Below are 24,097 nucleotides of genomic sequence, written 5' to 3'. Positions count from 1 at the left end.
GGTTACACAACGCCATCTTATCCATCACCGACTTTTTCACCTTCGCCTTACTTTCCTCCGGAGAACATGGATTCCACCATCGACCCATCATCACGGCCTCAATACCCATCGATATTCTACAATGATTTAAAAAAAGAGCCGGAATCATCTCATAATAATGTCGGCGCAGAATTTGTTAATGACGATAACGATTTTCCCAAGTTCGACGATTTCTTAAAACAGAGTTTGAGTTTCCAGCACTTCAGACCTTGATCAAGTTTGAGCGAGATTTCAGGTAAAATTCTGTGTTAATCAATAAGAATGTTTATAGTTATACCGCTGACCAATCGTAAAAGTGTTGATAATCGAATGGCAGGCCTATTCTACTACAACGAAAATGTACAATGACATAATCAAAATAAATATTACCCCTTGTTGACGTTGACAATATTCATGCATACCATTAAAAAAAAGAAAGAAAAAGAATACATGTATAAGTTGTTATTATCGGTAAATCTGGAATACCGTTAAAGGCAATATAAGCATCCGTGCCCGATCCTTGCTATCTACATCCACCGTACTGATGAGCACTATGTATAAGGGCCTATAAGTATTAATATTACGCCAGCAAAATCTCATCTACACCCCCAGCATTTATTAGCGCCGCCCATGCCTGTGTCGATGTGCTGCAAAGACCGGGCGTGGGCCGGCAGGTACAGCAAGGGTGGACGGCACTCATGGCTTTAGTCGCTTGATCCGCTCTCCTTTATTACTCCCCCCAAAAAAAATTCCATTTAACATTGTTTTTTTTTTCTCCTTTACCAGTTAGATGAGTTTAAAGTCTAAAAAGAGTATGGAATTATTATATTTTTCAACTTCAACCACTGTCGTGAGTCAGAATTTTAAATTTCCCTTTCCTTTTTTCTTTCCAAGATTGGTTATAAGGCTGGGCGATGAAAACCATTACATTCGCATGCCTCATTTTCACTCCCGTCATTTAAAATTTTTGTTCGAAAGTCGTCGCTAGAAATTTCTAACTTTCCAATGACTAGGGGACAAAAAAAAATTTCTTTCAAGATTTTTTATCAGCTATAATTCCCTGATAACATTGCCAAGACAACAAACCCAACAAGATAAAATTGCCATCCAGGACTAGGTTTATCACTTTGATTAGTCGTCAAGGGCAAATAAATCAAAAGGCTGTTGCATCCCTTACAACAAAGACCACATATTTTTTTGTGTGAAAGGATTAGTTAATTATTTGTGCTGTTTCCGAAAGTCAGTATGTCGAAAATGTTGAAGATTTTCGATCTCAAAAACAAATTAGGGGAGGGGCGTTATGGTATCGTTTGCAAGGGATCCTGGGATGGAAAAACAGTGGCCATCAAGCGAATTCAACTAGATCAGTGCTGCAACCAAGAAGAAGAAGCCATGAAAAAACTCGATCATCCGAATGTCGTAAAATTTTTTCACGCCGAGAGTGACGAGAATTTCAGGTAAGATACGTCATCTAAGCAGATTAATGAGCTGTGATGAGGTAATAACTAATAAAACAACTATTTCTAGATATTACTGTCTTGAATTGTGTGATGGCTCGTTGGAACAACTGTTATCTAAAGACAAGGACCCAGAAAAATTCTTAAACGCTCACCCAATGCCCATACAATTACTTAACATTTACCAATTAGCTACTGGCCTGGAATACATTCACAAACAGGGACTGATCCACCGTGATCTCAAGCCGGAAAACGTTCTAATTAAAGAAACTCTGATGAAATGGGCTGATTTCGGACTGAGTAAACAAGTGAATGAAAGAGGGACTTGTTCTATGAGTGGAATCAAGGGGACAAGGGAATGGTTAGCACCAGAATTATTGAAACTACTCGTCACCGAAGAAGAAATAACGCAAAGGGGAACAATCAAGAGCGATGTGTTTTCGGAAGGTCTTGTCTTTGGATATTATCTTTCAAATGGTCTTCATCCGTTCGGTTCTCGTGATAAAATTTACTCCAACATACTTGAAAACAAACCAATTAATCTAGATAGTAAGTACCTTGTTTATCACATAAATCATGCGGAAATTTCATTAAAATTTATGTTTCGTTTGACTGGAACAGAATGTCAACTGTGCGCGTTTGACATAATCAAGAGAATGTTAGAAGGGAAGCCGGAAGATCGAATCAATTCGTCAGATGTCGTTGAACTACTCTCTGAAAAGGTAAAAACTTTAGTTTTAAAAAAAGTAATAAATACAAAATAATACAAATTCAAATTTTGTTAAATTTATGTAACAAACGCAGTTTTGGGAGGTTGGTCGCAGAGATCGCAAAGATACCTATCCTACTTTGAAGGATGTTGAATCCTATCTAGAAATGGGTGTCGGCGTCTTTTTTTTCGATTTTATAGGATGGACTCCCCTAATCAATCTGAATAAAAAAGAGGATGGCAATAACAATTTGGTTGAAATAGTGCGACACTTCCTTAAGAATGGCGTCAACCTTAGCCTATTTTTCTTCGGTGTTAGATTAAATATCTTACATTTATTCTGTCATATGTATCAAAACGAAAATTTGATTGAAATAATTCAACTTTTAATTCAACATGGAATCGACGTCAATTTCAAAAACAAGGACGGATGGAATGCTCTTCTTTTCTTATGTCGTCATTATCAAAAAGAAAATTTGGTTGAAATCATTCAACTTTTAATTCAACATGGAATCGATGTCAATTGCAAAAATAATTACGGAGAAAATGCTCTCACTTTACTGTGCGTAAATTATCAAAACGAAAATTTAATTGAAATCATTCAACTTTTAATTCAACATGGAATCGACATCAATTACAAGAATAACTCTGGAGACAATGCTCTTACATCTTTGGGTGGAATTTATCTAAAAGAGAATTTAATAGAAATCATTCAACTTTTAATTCAACACGGAATCGATGTCAATTGCAAGGACAGCAACGGATACAATATTCTAACTTTATTGTCTCACTATTATCAAAATGAAAATATAAAGGAAATAATTAAAATTCTAATTCAAAATGGAATCGACGTCAATTGCAAAACCAACGTTGGATGGAATGCTCTTCTTTTCTTATGTCGTCGCTATCAAAATGAAAATTTATTTGAAATCATTCAACTTTTAATTCAACATGGACTCGACATCAATTGCAAGGACGACGGATTGAATGCTCTTCTCTTCTTATGTAGTTATTATCAAAAGGAAAATTTAATTGAAATCATTCAACTTTTAATTCATCACGGAATCGACGTCAATTGCAAAGACAACAATGGATGGGATGCCATTTCCATTTTGATTTTTTATTATAAAAAAAAAAATTTAATTGAAATAATTCGACTTTTATTTGAACACGGATTTGACACCAAGGCCCATAGTATACCAGATCATGTTCTCCTTGAGTTGTATAAAAATCACGAAGATGACAATTTAATTGAAATTCTACAACTTTTGTTAGAACACGGTCTCGAAGTCGATTGCAAAGACTCGGACGGATCTAATGCTCTTCAGACTGTTTTTCGTTACTATAAAAAAGAAAATTTAATTGAAATAATTATACTTTTCGTGAGGCATGGAATCGATGTGAATTGGAAGGACCGTATGGGACGCAATGCTCTTTGCCATTTGTTTCAATATTATAAAGAAGAAAATATTGTTGAAATAGTTCAACTTCTAATTGAAAAAGGAATAGAAGTGAATTACCAAGACCTTTGGAAGAATAATGCCTTGCATTATTTATGCACATTTTATCAAGAAGACAAATTAATTGACTTAATACGACTTTTGATTCGACACGGAATCGACGTCAACTGCAATGGTCGCTTTGGAAGAAGAGCCCTTGATATCTTGTGTCAATTCTACCACAAAGAAAATTTAGTTGACATTGTTCAAATTTTTCTTCAGCATGAAATGGAAGTCGATGGTAAAGAAGACTGGGAAAGAAATCAAAAATTTTATGGCTTGTGGCCTTATAGAGAGAAAGATTACAGCGACTTTAAAAAATGCATGCATTCCTTGTGCCAAAGTGATCAAAAACAATATTTAAATTATATTATTCGACTTCATATTGAATGTTGTTGCGATGTGACGCCATATACGTTAACTTACATCGCATATAATAAGACAAAAGAAAAACGACATGAAATTCTGCAATGTATTGTAGAGAGAAGCACTACGGAAAGCACAAAAAAATATTGGATCCAAAGTATGACAGAAGGATATCGTTTTTAACATGTTTTTTTTTTACTGTTCTGACTTTATAAAATCCCGCCAAAATCATTTGTCATGTTAGTTAGCCTTACCCACTCTATGAACCGTTGACATAATAGAGGAGCTGATTTCTCTTGATTCAATTTTTTGTTATGCAAAGTGAATAATAAAACTGAAACCAAAATGAATCTACTGTAACACCAAAACCATATTGATCTACTGCAGATTCAATGTTCTCCTCTGATTGGAGGAAATTGATCTGACTCTTTCTACAGGTCTTAACTCATCTCTTAATGAAAATTGGTACTTTTCTAGTTGCTTCGGCAATGCATAATGCATCGCTCTTTCCACTAGTCATGGGAATACTTGAAAAATCAACGATGTTCGGAACCCAATCCTGAATACCCCATCAAATTACATGTATTTCCGAAATTTTTAATCAGATTTTAAGTATTAAAAGAAAAGCGTACGTAAATAATAAAATAACAAAAAATGTTATTGACTCCATTAAAATATCCCTCCGATCTCCTGAAAGTGACATAAGTAAAAGTGAACTGAGGATTTATCTTGACAAGTTTTATCAACTGTTTACCTTGATAAAATTGCCAAGGTAACCAATACAAAATGATACAAGCTGTGATCTGAATAACAACGCTCATACCTAAATTCCTTGATACGAATTACTCAGTCAACTGATTTAGCTGGTGAAAATCGAAGGGCACTCATTCAATTTAAGAAAACTTAACAAGAAATACATTTCAGAAATATCGGATTGATTGGAAATGTCGAACGAAGTGAGGAATTTGGATCTCGACAACAAGTTGGGTGAAGGACGTTATGGAATCGTATGTAAAATTGTAAAGGTATATGGCGTGAAAAATCGGTGGCCGTCAAGCGAATTCAGTTAATTCATATGGCAAGCAACACACAAGGAGAAGAAGCGTTGCAGGGACTTGATCACTCGAATGTAATCAAATTGTTTCACGCCGAGAGTGACGCAAATTTCAGGTAAAAAACAAAAACCAACAAAACAAGTATGAAAAAAATAACTGAATGCCTTTGATTGACTATTTACAGATATTATTATCTTGAATTGTGCAACGCTTCTTTGGAAAAATTATTTTTGAAAGACGGGCACAAGAATAAATACCGTGGGCCGATGCCCCCATCGCTAACGGCCCTTTATCAATTAGCTGTCGGATTGGAGTATATTCACAAAATGGGACTGGTGCATCGCGACCTCAAACCCGAAAACGTCCTCATCTGGCAAGATCCCAGAAAAGGAAACGTTTTATTGAAATGGGCTGATTTTGGACTGTGCAAACAAGTGAATGAGCGAGGGTCTTACTCTATGAGCGGAGTCAGAGGCACCTTTGACTGGTTAGCACCTGAAATTCTGAACTTATTTAATGACGAAGAATTGAGCCAGTCTGAAAGTGAAACAACATCAACAGTTAAACGAGGAACTATCCAAAGCGATGTGTTTTCAGAAGGACTCGTCTTCGGCTACTTCCTACTAGATGGCCGTCATCTTTTCGGTTTGCGTCATCAAATTCACACCCACATACTTGATAATAAACCAGTTAATCTGGATAGTAAGTTAATTTAAATAAAAATAGACTTTAAAATATGACGAAATAAAATCAAATATGCTTCAACTAAACAGAAATACAATCACAATGTGCTCGTGACCTAATCCTGAAAATGCTAAGGGAAAATATCGTGGAGAGAATAACATCGTCAGAAGTTGCAGAATTTCTCAAAAAAATTAAAGTAAAGCCTTTAACTATTACTGTTTAGGTAACAACAAATTAAATTTATTTCCATTTCAGAGTCAATTTGAAACTCAGTTGTTCGCCCTATGTTCGCGTGATAGCTATCCAAGTTTGGAAGAAGTAACACATTTTCTACAAGAAGGTGTGGATTTCAATTGCACGGACGAAGAAGGAATGTCACCCCTTCATTATTTGGCAAACAGAAAATACAACGGACAAAATAATTTACTGGAAATACTTCAACTTTTAATTCAACACGGAATCGATGTCAATTGCAAGAACAACGACGGATTGAATGCTCTTTTTTTCTTATGTCGTTATTATCAAAAAGAAAATGTAATTGAAATCATTCAACTTTTAATTCAACATGGAATCGACATTAATTGCAAGAACAACGACGGATCGAATGTCCTAACTTTGTTACGTATTTATTATCGACATTTCAATTTAAATGAAATAATTGAATTGTTAATTCAACATAGGATGGACCGTGGACGACAATTATAGTTTGTCGGAGGGATCGTTCCTGTTGACACTTGAAGGCAGAGAAAAAAACCTGAGGTAATCTTTGATCAAGAAAAAAAAAACTCTGCCTCAAGGCATCGAACGGGCACAAAATCCCACACACAAAGCCAAACAAACGGAAAAAACAAAAAAAACAAAAAACAAACAAACAACAGTAGGCAGCCGTATATCTCCTTCCTTGAGACATCGTTTTCGCCCTTCCAGCAGTCGACCGACTCGTGCAAAAAATCATGTCAACTAAGAAAAATGTCGGGTTTGTCGGTTCTGTTCTATCCCATAGAAAATCGTCCTGTCAGATTCCACGGAACTGTTATCGAGACCGCCACCGAAAATCTAATGACCAGTAGTTGATTGCCTATCGCCTAGGCCATCCAACCGAGTCTTGAACGAATCGAGTGATGGAGGTCCTCGGTACTGCACGCCTTGCCCGAGTCAGTGAGCGATTGGGATACCCCTATAGAGCCATCCTACGACTAAAATTGTTATGGTTTTTTAAAAGTGTAGATATTCAAATGAAGCAATTTTTCAATTCGTTACATTTTTTATGTTCCTCCTATTTTTCTCATGAAAACGTTTGGATAAGTGTCCTTTTCCGAGTGGCATTTTGTACACCGACCAAAACAAATAAAGGCTTCTTCAAAATAGTCGTAAACAGAAAGATTCAGTAATTTCGTCATAAAAATAACGTTACGTGCGTTAGTCGAGAAAGAAGATGCAAGCAATCGCAATTCAGTTTCCCTGTTGTTAACCACGTCAAAAATCCGTAATAGTTTGGTAGCACTTCAAAAACCTCTTTTTAAATTCACCTTCAAAAAGGGTTACGTTAATAGTATCCCCTTTCTCCAATACGTTTGCCAAAAAATAAAACAGTCGAAATCCGAATATTAAAAAAATCGATTGCCTAAATCTGAAAACAAAAATGTTGTAGGCTTCAACAGTATGCCTACCGGTAATTGGCCCTTGGTGAAATAAATTGTAATCTAAAAGAATTTCATGTCGAAGATTATCTGATCTTTAGCTCATACTGATAGCCGTTCGGTCAGTTCGGTTTTTACGGTTTAGATAATATTTCGTTAACTGTTATATCCATACAATAGCAAACACACATGACTGGGGATGGACTCCATCAAGAAATTAGAACTGATAAAGATGACTTACCTCAAACCCAAGATTGTTGTGATGCTTATTTGATGGCCGGGTAGTTCACTCCATGAAGAATCCTTCAACAATGATATTTCAGAACACACTTTCTGCTAACCCGATGAACATTCGAGAACTGATGAGTGTCCTTATTGTTGTAAAATAAAAGTAAAACATACATTAGGTAATTTCACATTTTTGTTATATTCGACAACTACTAGAGAATACCTTTCATTTCAACCCAGGTCCTCACCCCAGATCCTCATATCTGATGTTACGGTGATGAGCTTCACTAGCCTTAGATCCTGTTTGCAAATTTTAAGATTTAAAAACTGAAAAAGAAATTTGCTGACTAACATTTGACATACCATTCCGCAAAATGAATTCGTCGTTGCTTTTTTTATCACGTTTTTGCAGCATGGTTGGTTATTGGGACGACCCGCCAAACCAGATAACAAGCAAACTTTATCAAACTGTCCACAGTAGCGTTGCATTGGCCTACTTGACAATTTCTTTATGAACTAGAAATTACGAAAGACTTGACAATCGTGATTTGTTAATTAATTCAACAAAAATCCAGTCTCTCCTCTCGTCTCACAGATTGAATTGAATTTTCGTTCAGATGTTTTGCTGCCTGTTCTCGATAGCCATCTGGCGGTGGTAAATAGAGACACACATCAAACGCCATCTGTCGAGAATTCGAACCAACAGTTCCGATAAAACAAAAACGGAGGAATTGTATTGGCGGCGGTTTAAAGAATGCGTGTATTTAATTTATTAATAAATATTCATTTATTTGACTGCCTACTACTTATTATTAACTAAGGCCACGCGTTGTCATAAAACGGCCAGATAATCAGCAAGTCCTCATAAAAAAAGCCAGAAACGGCAACCAAACAACAACCAAAAAACCCGGCGAGTCGATATTTGTGACCTTTAGCGCGCCACAAAAAGTTATTATACGCAATTTTCAAGAGGAGGGGTGGGGGGGACCCATCACCATCACTCTTTTCGAGTGGGTAGGAGGAGGAGGGATCCCAAGTCCCAACCAGATCCGGTACGTAATCGTCGTAATGTACTATCTTATCCGTGAATATTTCCCGCGGGACTTTGAAGAGCTCCCCCCCCCCTTTCTCTATTGAGTAGCAGCAGCAGTGCAAATCACCAACATCTATCAGGATACATCTAGGATCGACTGGGTTGATACTTGATAGCAAACCCGTCCATCACCCCGACTCACACACACACAAAAGAGCCAAAAAGTTGTCTATATTTTTTTACTGCCACTATAAAATCAAATAATTTGATGCTTATGGCAAATTGAATGGCCAAGAAAATACACAACAACGCCCTGGAAACCTTCCAGCTTTTTTTAAATAATTTTCAAAATTTTTCGCGCGCCAGAAAATCAAAATTCAATTTTGAATAAAATGGGTTTTATTTTGGGAATCGATTAATTCGTCAATTGGATCAAAGGTTATCATCATGGCAGCCTTATAAAAAAAGGGAAAAGAGAAACGCCGAAAAATTCGAAACGATCGAGAAGGCGTAACGTTAAAGGATATCCGCCGTGAACAACAAGCGTGAGTGAATCCGCAAAACTGATATAATAATAATAATACGTAACAAGGCTTCTCTCTCTCTCTATCTCCCATTTTTCTGACATAGTCGGAAAAAATTCTGTTGTTGTTGTTGTTGTTGTTGTTGTGATTGTATCATTGAAAATGCGTGTGGGAGAGAAGATAAACAAAACGGGGCCCCTCCAAAAAAGGGAAAGGAGGGGAATGCAAATAAAAAAAATAAAAAAAAAAGTTTCTAGGAAAAAATAAAATAAAATCTTTTTTTTCTTTTTCTTTTATATTAAAAAGACGCAACGTAATATTGACTCACGTTTGTTGAGATTGCACGAAAAATGCGCCTGGGGGCCCAACAAATAAATACACGAGTCTAGCACAGGGAGAAAGAGAGAGATGCCATAGAGCACCAAGAAACAAAAAAATTTCGGTCAGTAGCGACCTCCCGAGGGCCCACCATATCTTTTTGTATATTTTTAAATAGAAAATTAGATTCCATGTCGAATGGAGCACAGCAGCCAGCAGCCAGCGCGCACAAGTCGCCCCCAAAAATGGGGGGGAAATAATACTAAAAACACACAAACTTTTCGTTCGTTCTTTTCTTTCTTAGCTTTTTCCTTGTTGATTTAGTCGGAGGGGATTTTTTCTTATTTTTCATGGAAGGATCTTACCCGAGTCATTGGAATACTGATTTATATCAATGGGCGCCTCAAGCGCTATAAACAAGACCTCTTCTTATATTTTGTTTCCTACCCGGTGCTGGTGCTCAGACGTCGTTTCTCTCAGCTGGATGATCCAACAATCTCCTGGCATGGCCGTTTCGAAAATGTCGTGGTGGAATAACACATTCCTACGTATAGTCGTAGCAGTCTAAAGGTTGTGTGTGTACCCGCCCTACGTGTCCTATACAATTTTATTTCGTTATATTCAACTGCTGATGCGCGCAACCGGTTAAACTTTCAAAAACGAGACTGTTTATTGCGACTATATAAGAACAAATTTCGGGGTCCCGTTTTGTTTGGAAAATTACACGAAATTCCAGACGAAATCTTAAAAAGGACATTTTTAACCAAAAGGAGCCCAGCTAGCTTTATCCTAATTCATTTTGATTTTTAATAGCAAAAAAAAAGAGCCAGCGGGGAAATTATCGATCGTGTGGCATAGACAACACACGTCAGCCATTATTATGTACTAAACCCACCCAGAAGGCTATAACATGGAACGAAAAACAGTCTGGTTTTTCTTTTGAACTAATCATTATTATTCACGATGATTAATGAGTCTACACATGCGAACAATTTGTTGTTGGAGCTGTTGGCTGGACACAAAAGAGATTTCTCGGTACTTTTTTTGAAATTTCAACCCAATCCCGAGCTCTACAATAACATGGACAAAATATTCAAACGACTTTTTCCATATGTTCCCAAAAATGTGAAGAAGAATATTTTTTTTTTAAAACAACGGGGGGTTTTAAGGTCGATACTATCCCCCCCACATCCAGGAAAACCAAAACAAAATGTGAAATGTCCTTATAAAGAAGAAGAAGAAGATGCGTCTGTGGTGATTTTCAATGCGACATGGACACGGAATCCTATTGGATTAAATAACACAAAAGAGCTCAAACCAAAATTTTTAACAAGTTGGTGAATAGAAAATGATTCGAGTTGGCAACCGGCCAATAATCGGCCACAGTTGGCTGATGCAAATGAGAGAGAAAAACCAAAAGGCAGCAGCACTGCAGCAGCCAGCCAACATTTTGTTGAAGAATATAACTATTAAGCTGCTACTATTATAGGCGAGGCGATTTTCAACGGCAGACACTTAACACAACCCAACTGGATATGGGCGAAATTAAATCCTTAACCGGTGTGCTGTTGTTGTTGTTGTTGTCGGTTTTCCCCTATACAAATGCATCAACGTCCAACAGTTTTTTTTTCTTTTTACTTGACGCCGTACGCGTTGCGCAATCTCCAATTGAACACACAAATAAAAATGAAAAAAATACCTTGTATAAAAATCTGCGCTGGGATGATGAATCGACCGTAACTCACGCGGGATTGTCTCTCTACACGGTCTAATCGTTGTGTAACGTACCTGAGAAATCAAAATAACAATTTCGACGTTAGTATATGTTGCCATGGCGACTAAACTAACGCGTTTTGAATAGCCCAAAAAATAAAGTGTCGACTGTCCATTGTCCAGGGGGAAAAGAAAAGAGCTGGACGTCACATATTCGATCGATAACAACATTTTTTGTTTTCTTCCTTTTTCTTGATTTGCTGGCGGCTCACGGCGCAGATTCCCGCTGTCGTCTATAAGCCTTTCTCGTGTGTTGTCTTGGCTGCTGTCAGCAGCGCCGGTCTAAGACATTTGAAACTGATGAATGACTCTCGCAAACATCTCGGCTCTTCACTTGTGCCAGCCTGTCGTCGTCGTCGGCTCACAAAAATCTTCCAACCGGTTAGAAAAAGAAGAAGAAAAAATGATTTGATATTCTTTTCACCATTTGTTATTACACGGCGATCCAGTTATGGGCAATTCCAAACATAAAATTAGCCAATTATGGCCCTGCTGCTGTTGCTGCTGCTGCTGAGAATATCATCACATCACTGAAAAAGGGCTGAACTTTAATCCAAAAGGCTCATGCATTTATTTATCTCTACAGAGAACCGAGAGCCGTTTGTTATAGAAGAGACCAAACGGGAAATGTGAGAATATATATAGGGGTGGTAGTATACATGGAGTGTGTGTAGTATGTGCCGGGAATGATGAGCGATTCTCCTGTCCGTCTCTAATGGCGGATTTATGATGATGGTAATGACCTTTTTTTTATTTTATTTTTAACGGATAGAAAATTCTAAATAAAACCTTTTTTTCTTTTTCTTTTTTCCTGTGTAATGAGCTGGATGAGAGAGAAAGGGGTGCCGCTCTTACGTATTCCATCGGCGCAACTGTATAGAGAGTGGCTGCCGCCATCGGCGGTCAACGGGAACGAAAAACAACCGGACCGGATTGAAGCTCCTATAGAACAATCGCGTACATATATAGAGAGGTGCGTATGTGATGATACGATACGAGGCCGCGGGATTGATTGGTGTTGTTGTATTCCGCGGGCGGATCACGCGCTTTCCGATCCCAGCGCCATCTCCATTCAACATAAAAGTGCGGAGTAGATGTTAAGCCGGAAGGATTTTTTTTTTCTTTCCCGGAAAAAAAAGTTTCGTTATTTCTGTGAGATTATTAATAAGAGAAAAGGATAAAGCAAAAGTGAAACTTTTAGGTTTCCGTATTTTATCTTCCGGAAAATAATAATAATAATAAAAAAAAGTTGGTTGGAGAATATAATCACTTGAGAACCAAACAAACAAACAAACAAAAGTTTTTTCTAGACACACAATTATAGAGAATAGTTTCACCTCTATTGACAAATCCGATTAGAGAGAGACCAACGATATAATATAATAATCCCTAGACAATAATATCGAGTGGTAGTAAATACAATCAAATTCTGAAGGCTGTATATTACAGACCCTCGAGGGGCTCTATCCGGATGGTAGAAAAAATAAACAACTTTTTTTTTTCGTCTTCTCCTCACGACGAATTATTTATGCACAAAAGAGAATTGTGAAGAAGAAGAAGAAGAAGATGTGTGTGTGTAGAAGCCGCCGTGAATGTTTTACAACGTCCTCCTCTTTTGACGTGTAAATCATTTCTTCCTCTCTGGTTATTAGATATCTGCCCCCACCTCTCTCTCTCTATCTCTCGTGTAATACCGAAAAAGGTGCGGACATCGTCACGGCCGAATGTTACGTGATTATCGACCGCGGGAAAAAAATAATAAATAAATATAGAAAGAGCCTAAATGCTAAAATTACGACTGGGGTTCGGAAATAATAAAAATAAAAATTTCAGCACGTCCATCAGCCAGTCGCAGCAGTTAGGTAACCAGCCGTCATCGCCAGTCTATTCTGAAATCGATATGGGGGTGGGGAGGGAGAAATGGGGTGGGGCTATCCAAATATAAAAATAAAACTAATAACCTTAATAGACCTGACGAGTGGTTCTTTCTTTGGGTGGGGGGTGATTAGGCGACCTATTCAACACGTCAACATTCCATTAACATTTCGAGAAATTCTTTTTTATACTTTGCAACTGTCGTACACGTACCGGTACGTACGTATGTGTAATCCCATCAAAGTATTGGCTCCACTGGGCCGGCAATATCACCAATCTATCAAATAGCATTAAACTAGAATATATATGACGTATTATAAGATACGAGATTGAACCAACAACAACAACAACAAAAAAAGGAAAATGGAAATGGCCGCTTTTATTTTTTTGTTTTTCTATTGTTATTTCTCATATAAGATACTTTCTCTACTCTGCCAAAGATGTAATATATAAGAGTCTATAAATATATACTAGCATATAGATACGCCGTGTATAAAGCTCGAGTGCACGGCTGATTGGGCAAACTTAATAGTGTGTGAATGCGCTATCTCTCGACAGTCTCTGGATGTATCTATAGACTCGGTCGGTTGCTATTATTATTATTCCGTTGCACTGTTATTTTAGTTTAGTTGTCTACACAACCATCTCTAGAGGCGCCCAAGAGTTTCGGCAACTTGATTCTGCTCTATTCATCTACTAATACCGGGCGGCTAGAACCAAAAAAAAAAGATACTTGTATAGACTTGAGAGACTCTTTGGCTCTAGACACATTCAGAATGTGTAGTACGACGTACATGTAGAAAAGAACTCGTGAAAGAATAAAAAAAGAAGAAGAAGCTTTTTCTTACTAAGGGGAAAAATAAAAGAAGAGACTTATAAGCTGACGCCATCGTGAAGCCCCCGAAGGGCTTCGTTTGGGCTTCTTTTGTGAACGGAGAGGAGAGAGAGGACGGCCCAGCAGTGGGCGCCACACATGCACACAGCACGGAGCTGAGAGAGAGAGCCAGTTGGCTCACGTCCGTTCACGAGAGCGGACGTGTTTTTGATCATTTTGGGCTTTTTCATTTTTTCTCTCTCTGGGGAGTTTTAGACAAAAATAAAAAAGTTTCGTCGACTAAGAAAATCACGACGTTCAGTGCCATTCCTGGAAAAATTAATTGAAATTAATTTTGGCGACTAGTGTGCGAAAAACGGGAAAACAAACTGTACATTTCTAGCGCGCCAAATAAGGTAAGATTCGAATCAATTTTATTTTTGGGTGAAATTTCTTTTGATAAATTCGCGCAAAAAAAAAGTGAAAGTTATTTTTATATTTTTTCAAATCATTAATTTTAAAAAGCTAAAAAGCTAAAAAAAAGAAATCAATAATAAAATAAAAAAACTGTCTGATAGTCGGGTTAGTGACCTCATCAGAGTTTGTTGTTGTTTTGGATATAGCCACACAGTGTGTGCGCTGTTGTGTGAGTGCGCGTACGGATGGATGGTATGTGATTCACGCTCGGCTGATTCCCATAATACGTGAGAGATGAGGTTCGCGGCCGGGGTCCGTTATTACATGTGTATCGCCTAGAGAGTCGTCTGGTAAATGGGATATGCGATCCCCCCTCATTCTTATTTATATTCCTCGATGCTCTACAAAAGACTTTTTTCCTTTCTTAGATGAAAAATTTGATATGATTATTCATGAGTCTAGGCCTAAAAAAAACCCCCTCGGGGGTATATCTCTACATGCGCAATTGCAGACTATACACAAGCGTGAATAATGAGCCCGTGCACATCAGACCTCCCGATTCCCATCCGAAAAAAACATTTCCTGCTGAGCGTCTGATACTTGACGATCGACTCTCAAAAACTGTTGGGTGTCGTCTCTCAACTTGTTCAATTTCCATATGTGTATACTGCCACAGTCCGCTTGAATGGCGTTTTTCTCTCTCTACCCTTGTAACCTCGGCTGGAATCGATCCATGGCCATTGTGTTCGATTTGAAAGAAGAAAAAAAGAATGGCCTGGAAAGAAATCTTTTTTTACTTGTGTGGATCGATGGGCGAAGGTTTTCCGTTTCAATCAAAGTCACAGCAGCCAAACACAGTACGCGACTCTGACACAATAAGATTCCCGAATTTTATTTGTAAAAAATACGGGACTCTCTGCTGCAACCAATTTGGGATGTATTATATTCACCAGTGGCTGCTGCGGTGGTGGTATAATGTCAAAGCGAAAAAAAAAGAACTTGATGAACATTTTCTTTTTTTGGTTACTTTTTGGGTCTCCCCCCAAATGGTTCGATTAAGTCCCGACACGGACCAAATTTGGGGGTGTCCCGGCCGTGAGTGAATCAAGTCGGGGGGTTTTATCAAGGTCTTTCTCTCCTCTCGCATTTGAATATTATAAAAAAAAGCTTTTAAAAACAACGAAGAAATGGCGCGCGATGATGGAGGAGAGAATTTTGGTTTTTCTGCTGGGCGCGTTTGGAATTTTAAATTTCGTTACAATAAGAAAAAGGACCCGTGAAAATGGACGAAAAAACAATCAACGAGAATGAATGGACTCTTATTGTTTGGCCCTCTCTTGATTGTAAATTAGGACGCGCCGTTTAAAAAAAGATTAAAACAGTTCACGAAATTTCGTTCGTGACATCGAAAAAATAAATAAAAAAAGAATCCCGGCGATTTGCATAAAGGTCCCCCAGGAAGAGACTAGAGAAAACAATAAATCAGTCGAATAAGAAAAAGAAAAAAAAACCTTTTTGTCAGAGAGGCGAATAAAAGCAGAAGAATCTCCACGCTGTAGAAAGTCGCGTGCAAGCCAACCAAACCAGCAGCTCGTTTGGAAACATAAATACAAGATAGCGAAACATGTTAAAGGCATAAACGCTAATATGGTCAGTCTTCAGTCTAAAGAAAAAAAAAAGAAAACAACTGCCTGGCGCCTTGACCCGATTGCAAGGACACGAAAAATATTCACAAGGCCAGTCTCACCGTTTTAATACAAAAAAAAACCGCAAAGATAAAAATTGAATAAACATCAGAACGTGTCACAGTTTGTGTGTGTGGACAGAAAAGATTAAAAGAAAGTGACACCTTTTCTCTGGCTAGCTAGCTAGTAGCTGGAATAGAGAAAAGATGTTTTTGATGTACAAGATGATGACTCACCTCGTGAAATAATAATGCCCCAGTGTGTGTGTCGATCATTCGCCTCCGCAGCGCATCCATCATATGCACGGAGTAGGCAGCTAGCAGCCGATCCTTGCTGCCTGGCCATATTGGTCGAGAGAGAGGCGGCCATCACAACTAGACGTTTCAAAAAATGAAAATGCAGATTTTAATATTAAAACAATTTTTTGTTTAGTTTCTATGTGTGTACATTTGACACTGGCGGATTAAGTTACCTTTCTCTCTTGTAAGGATAATAAATGACGTCTCAGGTGTGTGTTCTGCTGCTGTTGTTCTCGTTTTTTTTGGCTGGGCACATCAGCTGTCAGCGAGGACCGGATTACATAACAAATTTAAAAAACAAAAAAATTTAAATTTCCCAGTGTTCCAGTTTTTTTCTTTTTTTCAAGTTGTTGTTGTTGTTGTCCATTTCACATTTCATGGATCGGCGATTGATTTACTGACGACTCGGCGTGATATAACCGACACGATTTTTCACGCTCCAGCACATTCGATACACGCAGAAAAATATATAAGAGAGAAGGTCCCTGTATGTTTGTTAAATGATATCCTTGACTGGCGTCCCGTCGTCCCGACGCCAAGAAACTTTTAAAAAATATAAAAAGAGGGAAAGTTGTAGAGGATTATAATTGACACTGGCAGATGTCAAGTCGATCCAGTTTCCTATCCCTCCTATTCTTGTGCGAGAGAGATTATATGTTTGGCCGATCGATCGTCGACTACTACGTCACAGACTGGAGAAAAACGATTGGCAATCACCGGAGCTTCTTTGATCGTTGGCACTCAAAGGAACGGAACTCGAATGGCTAGCGAGCAAAACGAAAATCGAATTGTGAGCTTCATTTCTGCTCCTGATGCCCGGCTCCTCTTTCTCTCGGTTGCAAATGCAATTCACCTGGGCCCGTCACTACACGACTGATGGATCGATCGACATCTAAAAAGCTCTGACTCACCCCCCTCTCCGCTCACTATATAAATATCGATCGATAAGTCAGCGCAAAAGAGAAAGAAAAAAGCGGACGGCAGTTTGGCATCTGGTGGCGATGGGTCACGATGCCAAAAAAAAGACGCTCACAAGGAAATATCAAAACGGCCCATCCAGCATTTTTCTTTCCCTTTTACGTTTGCAGCATTTGAATAAAAAGAAGAAGAACAGACAAATGATATTCTTTGTCTTTTCTTCTTCTTCTCGACTGTGCGGCGTAGTAGTATTTGCATAAGACGACCGAAAATGTCCGGCCCCTTTTTTTCTTCTTCTTCCAACTTTGTATAGCATCGAATAAATAGTCCGAGCACGAACGCTGGAAACAAAAGTTACGGAGGTTATTACACAAACCGCAGCAGCCGGCCATTGAATTCAGAGCAATGCTCACAACAACCCAAAAACCCGCAATAAAGAAATATATATATCTAGAACTCTCTAAGATATAACTAAATTAGCATTTTTCAACGCTCTACAAAAGAGAGAACCTGATTAACGCACTGACGGTGGAAACAATAACGGGGCCTTTCCAACACACTCCTGCTGGCTGGCTGGCTGCTGCTGTGTGTACGTTGTTCTATAATCCGCACCTTCCAGTTGTGAAATGAAGCGTGAGCCAAGTCAAAAAGGAGCCGCCAGATCCGATTATTAGACAAGGAGGGACCGAGACGAGCAGCACGTCACTCAAAACTGTCGGCAGGTTTTTTTTTCCGATCGTCCTAAATTTTTAAGGGAAATTTGATTAAATTTTATTTAAAAAAAATGGATAAATGCAATTTTCTTACGTCGATCGATCAAGATGGATCGATAAATGTTGTAGACGGGAAGGAAGCAGAGGGGGGGAAGAGCTTCTTTCCATCCAATTTTCCTGTTTTTATATTGAAAGAAATATCAAATCATTTTTTTTTCTTCTCTTCCGGTTTCCTTCCGCAGGAATGAGTTGAAAGGCAACTATAAAGGGGAAAAGAAGATAAGAGTCGAAAAAATGTTGAGCAGTAAGCTCAAATCGTGGATGGAATCTCATCTGACGCGGAAGAAATCATCCGGAAGCAATAGTAAGAAATCGGCTTCCGGATATCACGGCGGAGGAGGAGGGACGACAACCACCAGCAGCAGTGGTAGCTACAAAGAATTGTCGCCAGCTGATAGGATCGCTCATCCGGCTTCCAGTCTCGTCAATCTTGTTCCAGCTGTCCCGTTGTGCTCGACGAGCGGACGCAGTAACGCCGGATTGGTCATCCGCCTCCAAAACGATTTCAGAGAGCAGCAGCACTCGTCCGCCCAGTCGCCGTGTCATCTCGTCCGCCATCAGCAACATCATCATCATCCGTCATGGACCCGAAGTCCGGTCATGCTGGCCTGGAATACCAAAATTCCACCACCAACACCAACCATTCCACTCAAGGATCCGCCCATTTCTCCGCCTCCGTCGTCTTCCAGTTCCACCATAATTCAGCAGGTTTGTTGTTGTCGACAACCGGAATGTTGTTGCTGTTGTTGTTGTTGCACTTCATTATCCTATCGCTCCTTTCCTGGAATAAATGTATTTTCATGCATCATTGATCGGGCCGGCTGATTGCGCCCGTCACAAAAGGAAATTGGATTTTTTGAATTTCCCGCCCGTCCTGTCGACAGCTGATTAGCATCTTCTTTTGTTTTTTTCTTTCATTTCCCACAGAGCGGAGAACCTTCGCCGACTGGGAGCGACTGGACGTCCAAGAGCTTCGCGGATGAGAGCGGAATCGGCGGAAGCCGGACAGACAATCGAGAAGGATCGCTGTCGTCCAGCAGCAAGGCCAACACGACGACGGGCTCTTCCATCGGTACGGCGGATTTCCCCCACCATCATCATCATCACGAGTCGAGGCGGATGAACGCTCCTTCGCTGTCGTCGCCGGAATCGGCTTACTCGACCGGATGTTCGGCTGATGGAGTCTCACCCAGTCAGGACGGAATGTTCGATGCCAATTTCAACCAGCCGCTGACGGCCTCCGCCGCTCTGCTGCTCGATCCGGTTTGGAGGAGGTCGACGCTGGAAGCGGATGCGTCGGGATCCAATTCGACGTCGTCAACGCAATCGCCGAGAACGAGGCCGGCCATTCGCACCAATCCTTGGCTTCCGGTGCGAACCAGTTTGACGTCCGCAGGATCGACAACCGGATCCGATCGGGTCTCGTGGATGACCGACTCGACGCCGGAAGCGGCGCTATCCGAGATGTGTCCGCCGCCCGTCAAAGAAACGGATATCGTGGCCAGCAGCAGCAGCAGCAGCAGCTCACAGGAAGAAGAGGACAGCGATCCGGTGGCGGCGGCCATGGCCGCCTGTGCAGCCAACGACGAGCTGGACCAATTATGCGATTCGCTCCAGTTGCTAATGGATGGCGATCGTTTGCGAGTCATCACCGCCAGCGGCGCTCAGCCAATGAAAACGACGGTGGCGCCACTTGCGGCGGCGTACCACCAGAGTCCGGCGCCGGATCGACGTCGTTGGGAGGCCACTGCAGTGGATGTCGACGATCAGTACACGCTCCTCATCCGGCAGACTGAAGAGATTCTACTTCAATTGGAAAAGGACGAATTGCTTCTTGCCAGCCGGAAGAATCTCAACCAGGCGGAAGAAAACGAGTTATCGCATCCTGCAAAGAGTAGCTCAGTGCTGCTTCATCCGGTTGTTGTCAAGGGTAGTAACAGCAACAATAACAACAACAGCCGTCCGTGCTCTGCATCTTCCGCTTCCGGCTTGCAGCCCCAGCGGAGGCGGTTGAGGAAAACGGCGGCATCCAGGAGACGTTGCAGCAGTTCCAGCCGGAACAGCGCCCTCGTCTACTCTTCTTCCTCTTCTTCCAGTTCGGAATCATCCGATTGCGAATATTTGGATAGCAACAACAGGCGGATGCTCTTGGCAACGACGTCGGCATCCGACTGGAACGCCAGTCGACGTCCCCGCAGCGTCAACCGGAATAACAGTTTTTCATCCAGCAGTAAAGGAATCACCCCTCGTTTTGCCTCGCGCCAAAACGTTCGAGTGCTTCCGCATCCACAACAACAACAGCAACAACAACCTCTTCCGGTTCCAGCTAGAGACTGCTGGATCCTCAGCAGCCAGCGGACGAGTTGTTCTCCAGACGACTGGACAACCGAACACGATCGGCCACCATCGCCGGCTCCGCTGGATCCTCATTGCCATTGGTCGTCCGTCGCTCACCCATCCGTCCAGTTGAGAAATTCCGAGCGGATGATGACACCTACCAGGTCGCCTTCCATCTCCAGTTGTAGCAGCAACAGCCGCCGGAATTCCAGACAGTTCAGGGACGTCCGCCACCAACAAACAACAACAGCGTCACCACCAAAGTTCATCCGGCCCAACATCTCCGGCCATCCGTCTAGACTGGGACGATGATTACCATCACCAGACAACGCCAACGACCACGACTAATAGTTCTTCTTGTTCTACCGGTGGGCCGGCTGGCCGGCGCTGGCGCCAGTCCATGACGAGAGAACAGCAGCGTCTCGAATCTCAAATCGCCTTCCTCCGCCGCCAATTGAAGGATGTCACCGACGATTATTACGACTACGACGCCAGGGGAGGGGGGCCATCAGCATCCAGCACCACTTCCGACTCGTCATCTCACCGTCTGAAATGAAGGCTAATTAAACGTTAATTAAAAACAAAACAAAACATTTAAATAAAACGATAAAACACACAAGACGCTAGTCCCTTTTTAAATAATTCCCCCCAAAAAACAAAAATTTTTGTTTTACGTCACCAAAAAAGAATTTTAATTTTTTCCATTTTTCCTTTTTTTTTTATTCTCTTTCCCGTCCATCATGTCACACAAGTCACTGACTGAATGATTATGAAAATCATCATCGTTTTTTATAAATAACAAATTTTTTTCTTAATTTTTAATTTTTTTTTGGTTGAGAGAGTTGGAAGGGGTTGGGAGAGCTGTTATCGGGAGTCACGCTCAAACATTCAAACACACAAATATATAGAAAGAAATCGGGGAAGAGAGATAGAGTTGAGAAAAACGGTACGAAAAAATAGAGAAACGGACCGTTTTTCTTTTTACTTTTTTGTGTTTGACACAATTCTTTTAATTTTGAGTTTCCGTGTGTGTGCGTGTGGAGAGCTGAAATTTTTTGACCATCTTTATGTAAATTGACACACCTGGTGGAGGTCGATAATTCCATGAAATAAAATAATAAAACAAAGTGTCATTATTTACCTCGAGAGATAATAAAAAGAAACCAAAATTTTAAAAAATTCAAAGAATTCTTTTGAAAAAGTCTAAACTTAAATTCTTTAAATAATAAAAAATAAAGGGGGAAAAATACATGATAAAAACAATGGGATTATTATAGGAGAACATCTGTTTTTTGGCACCCACCCACAGATCGTTGTTGCTGTTTTGTCTGCGGTTGTTGTTGGAGAGAGAGAAAATAGCGACGGTTTGTTACGTTAGAGGAGGAGGAAAACTAACACGCACGAGGAAATCAAAAAAAGAGGGGGGGAAGAATAGGAGGACTGGTGTGAATTCCGTTCTATATGTAACGAAAAAGAAACACAGTTATTTATATATTCATTCATGTTGTTGTTGTTGGTTAGAGAAGAAGAAGAATGTTCTCCTTGAAAAATTGGGTTGGATGACTAGCCGACCCTGATCCAACGATCGATCGAATACTCCAATGCGGCGATCCACCTGGAAGAAAGAAAAAGTGTTTTGGTGTGTGTGTGTGTGTACATGTTTTGAGATCACGTCATGTCTCGTGTCAAGACACCTCCCCCCCAAAACTAAATGGGTTGATGGCGTGACTTCTCCTGATTCTTTTCCTTCCCCTATCTTTAAAAAGGAATATTTACCGTTTGCGATCGTTCTCCGAGTCGGTGTAGAAATGGAAATGGCGCATGCGCGGCTCCGGTGGCAAGAGTTCGAAGGCGAATTTGCGTCGCTCGCCGCTCGAGGCGGTCGTGCCCGAGGCTTGAACGCGGTAACCGTGCAAGTGCAACGCTCCTGCACAATATAATAACCAGAGAAAATTGTAGAGGAGATTTAAATCCAATCACGAGTCTAGAGTAGAGTGGAGGGGGGGAAGACTATCAAGTGAAAGGCGCCGCTGGCGTCGTCGTCATTCTAGGGGGGAAAGGATTTATATAAAAATGAAATGTAATATACCTAGAGCCGAGGAGACGTTGATATCGACGTAGAAATAGAGGCAAGCGTCTTTGAGAAGGCAGAGGCGACGCTGCCATTCCTTGGCCCGGTGGCCGAGCTTCATGAGGTGGCCGACGCAGTCTGGTGATGCCATCGACGCCGGCGGCAATTCAATGTTGCGAGCGCACATCTCAAGCCAAACGTCCTGCTGGGTCAACAACAAAGACAACAACAAAAGTCGTCTTGTGGTTAGGAACAACAACAGAAATCTCTCGTGTCACATAAGCAGCTTAAAGAGTATCCCCCTAGGCTGTTGTTGTTATCTGATATCCCATCATATCATGGCTCCAGTGACTGTGCGTACCTGGACGGCGGCTTTGGAAGCGTGATTGAAGACCGAGTGCCAGAGCTCGAGCGATTCCGTCGATTCGGCGGCCAGCCAATGCCGAATCGTCCCACCTTTGCTCAAGAGAAGACCGTGAGGTCGCTCCGTGAACGACGTCCGAGTCACCGTGTAGTGAAGCAGAGAAACGGCTCCCAGCGGCTGCGAACTCTGTGCGACAGACAAAAAATAAAAATATAAGAGAAAATTGAGTAAAAGTCGTCGTCGGTGTGGCCACCAGCCAAGCCACCAGACGGTAAATTACGAGGGGCTCCTTTTGCTAGCGACTGTTATTAGGCTATTGAAACCCCCCCGTGAAAGCGGTACTCTTTTTTCTTTCTACTTTTATTGCATTTGAGCTTCTTCTTCCTGCTAGACCATGTAAAGAGAGAAAGAAGCAAGGACACGGTATCGATCGTTGGCTCTGTGTGTACCGTACAATGGGAAATTACCCATGATTGGTTAGACCAGTCTGGCAAGAAGGGAGAGTCGTTTTATGTTGTGGCCTTATTCGATCCTCCTTTGTGATTCCCATCCCCCCCCTTTTAAAAGAAACGCTGACGCAATGGCGTGATCAAATCTTCACGCTCGTTCCACCTGAATAAAAATCCTCCTCCTCCACCCTTAGACGTTTCTATAGAAACCGACTAAACGATATATATAGTCTTCTCTCTTTTTCCACGATAGAATAAACACATCGCCGAGGGGGGACGACTACTACTGATGTAAAAAGGTGACAAGAGGCTGTGGAGAAAAACATGACAGCCTCATTGTAATTGCTGACAAAACTATTGGAGATTGGATTACACCATCACCAGTCAAGTTGACGAGAAACTCTTTTTGTGGAAAGAACCTTGGCAGCGAAGACAGGGGAAACCAACCCTGACATGCAACTAATTGAATCACCGGTGATTGAGGAGAAGATAAATGTACTTACATCTTGGTTCTTGTAGTAATAGAGACAGTGGTCCCTCTTGAGGACAAACCACCTCCTGTACCAGACGTTGTTGGCTGATTCATCAGCACGGCTGGCTGACTGGCTCTTCTTCCAGAGGTAGCCCACCAAAATTGGGGCCTCATTGTTAGCCGTTCCCTGCTGAATGCATTCTCCAGTTGTTGTTGTTGTTGTTGGCTGGTCTGGAGCCAGCATGGGGTTCGCAGATAGGATGTTGCATGTCCTTGCCACCTCAAGTTTCAGCTCATCTGTACCTGAGAAAATGCATAA

The 24,097-nt window shown here is 40.8% G+C and overlaps 4 protein-coding genes and 3 long non-coding RNA genes across 16 annotated transcripts in view; 3 read left to right on the top strand and 4 right to left on the bottom strand.

The window, feature by feature from the left end:
* Window positions 1-651: 651 nt before the first annotated feature.
* On the top strand, window positions 652-4,905 carry LOC124190780 (poly [ADP-ribose] polymerase tankyrase-2-like). The gene is made up of 4 exons (XM_046583641.1): window positions 652-1,475; window positions 1,546-2,024; window positions 2,097-2,197; window positions 2,280-4,905. Exons 1-4 carry the CDS (start codon window positions 1,264-1,266, stop codon window positions 4,230-4,232), a joined length of 2,745 nt encoding a protein of 914 aa, XP_046439597.1. The 5' UTR covers window positions 652-1,263; the 3' UTR covers window positions 4,233-4,905.
* A 52-nt stretch (window positions 4,906-4,957) lies between these two features.
* Window positions 4,958-6,619, top strand: LOC124190782 (serine/threonine-protein kinase/endoribonuclease IRE1-like). Its single transcript, XM_046583643.1, has 4 exons — window positions 4,958-5,219; window positions 5,289-5,806; window positions 5,878-5,984; window positions 6,044-6,619. The coding sequence occupies exons 1-4, from the start codon at window positions 5,125-5,127 to the stop codon at window positions 6,491-6,493; spliced, it is 1,170 nt and encodes a 389-aa protein (XP_046439599.1). The 5' UTR covers window positions 4,958-5,124; the 3' UTR covers window positions 6,494-6,619.
* Window positions 6,620-7,669: 1,050 nt separating this feature from the next.
* LOC124190784 lies at window positions 7,670-8,686 on the bottom strand. The gene is made up of 3 exons (XR_006873070.1): window positions 8,020-8,686; window positions 7,880-7,956; window positions 7,670-7,799 (listed from the first exon to the last, which is right to left on the bottom strand). It is a non-coding gene; the product is annotated as an uncharacterized LOC124190784 (long non-coding RNA).
* Window positions 8,687-9,348: 662 nt separating this feature from the next.
* LOC124190777 lies at window positions 9,349-13,602 on the bottom strand. The gene is made up of 3 exons (XR_006873067.1): window positions 11,380-13,602; window positions 11,231-11,319; window positions 9,349-11,125 (listed from the first exon to the last, which is right to left on the bottom strand). It is a non-coding gene; the product is annotated as an uncharacterized LOC124190777 (long non-coding RNA).
* A 541-nt stretch (window positions 13,603-14,143) lies between these two features.
* Window positions 14,144-21,601, top strand: LOC124190775 (flocculation protein FLO11-like). The gene is made up of 3 exons (XM_046583638.1): window positions 14,144-14,409; window positions 18,268-18,793; window positions 19,013-21,601. Exons 2-3 carry the CDS (start codon window positions 18,320-18,322, stop codon window positions 20,732-20,734), a joined length of 2,196 nt encoding a protein of 731 aa, XP_046439594.1. The 5' UTR covers window positions 14,144-14,409; window positions 18,268-18,319; the 3' UTR covers window positions 20,735-21,601.
* On the bottom strand, window positions 15,938-18,268 carry LOC124190778. 2 transcript variants are annotated; one of them, XR_006873069.1, is made up of 3 exons: window positions 18,120-18,268; window positions 16,568-18,053; window positions 15,938-16,469 (listed from the first exon to the last, which is right to left on the bottom strand). It is a non-coding gene; the product is annotated as an uncharacterized LOC124190778 (long non-coding RNA). The 2 variants fall into 2 exon arrangements; XR_006873068.1 differs by having other exon boundaries at window positions 15,938-18,053.
* The window catches only part of LOC124190773, a 29,081-nt gene continuing 26,435 nt past the window's right edge, over window positions 21,452-24,097 (bottom strand). For 8 of the 9 annotated variants that reach the window (XM_046583626.1, XM_046583631.1, XM_046583630.1 and 5 more), the window contains 5 exons: window positions 23,810-24,081; window positions 22,855-23,043; window positions 22,512-22,698; window positions 22,199-22,349; window positions 21,452-22,037 (listed from right to left, as the gene is read on the bottom strand). In XM_046583626.1, coding sequence (XP_046439582.1) covers window positions 21,986-22,037; window positions 22,199-22,349; window positions 22,512-22,698; window positions 22,855-23,043; window positions 23,810-24,081 — 851 coding nt within the window. In that variant the 3' untranslated portion in view covers window positions 21,452-21,985. The remainder of the gene's footprint in view (window positions 22,038-22,198; window positions 22,350-22,511; window positions 22,699-22,854; window positions 23,044-23,809; window positions 24,082-24,097) is intronic. The other variant, XM_046583633.1, reaches the window with a different exon arrangement.

The sequence above is a fragment of the Daphnia pulex genome, chromosome 3 (genome assembly GCF_021134715.1).
Source record: "Daphnia pulex isolate KAP4 chromosome 3, ASM2113471v1".
Classification (NCBI taxonomy): Eukaryota; Metazoa; Arthropoda; class Branchiopoda; order Diplostraca; family Daphniidae; genus Daphnia; species Daphnia pulex.
Note: the sequence above shows the minus strand (reverse complement) of the source record. Positions and strands in the feature narration are given on the sequence as shown.

Coding starts and splice junctions, on each gene's coding strand:
- LOC124190780 (XM_046583641.1), top strand. CDS start 1,264: ATGTCGAAAATGTTGAAGATTTTCGATCTCAAAAACAAATTAGGGGAG. Junction 2,025..2,096: donor CAAACCAATTAATCTAGATA/GTAAGTACCTTG, acceptor TGACTGGAACAG/AATGTCAACTGTGCGCGTTT. Junction 2,198..2,279: donor TTGAACTACTCTCTGAAAAG/GTAAAAACTTTA, acceptor TAACAAACGCAG/TTTTGGGAGGTTGGTCGCAG.
- LOC124190782 (XM_046583643.1), top strand. CDS start 5,125: ATGGCAAGCAACACACAAGGAGAAGAAGCGTTGCAGGGACTTGATCAC. Junction 5,807..5,877: donor TAAACCAGTTAATCTGGATA/GTAAGTTAATTT, acceptor TCAACTAAACAG/AAATACAATCACAATGTGCT. Junction 5,985..6,043: donor AATTTCTCAAAAAAATTAAA/GTAAAGCCTTTA, acceptor TTTCCATTTCAG/AGTCAATTTGAAACTCAGTT.
- LOC124190775 (XM_046583638.1), top strand. CDS start 18,320: ATGTTGAGCAGTAAGCTCAAATCGTGGATGGAATCTCATCTGACGCGG. Junction 18,794..19,012: donor GTTCCACCATAATTCAGCAG/GTTTGTTGTTGT, acceptor CATTTCCCACAG/AGCGGAGAACCTTCGCCGAC.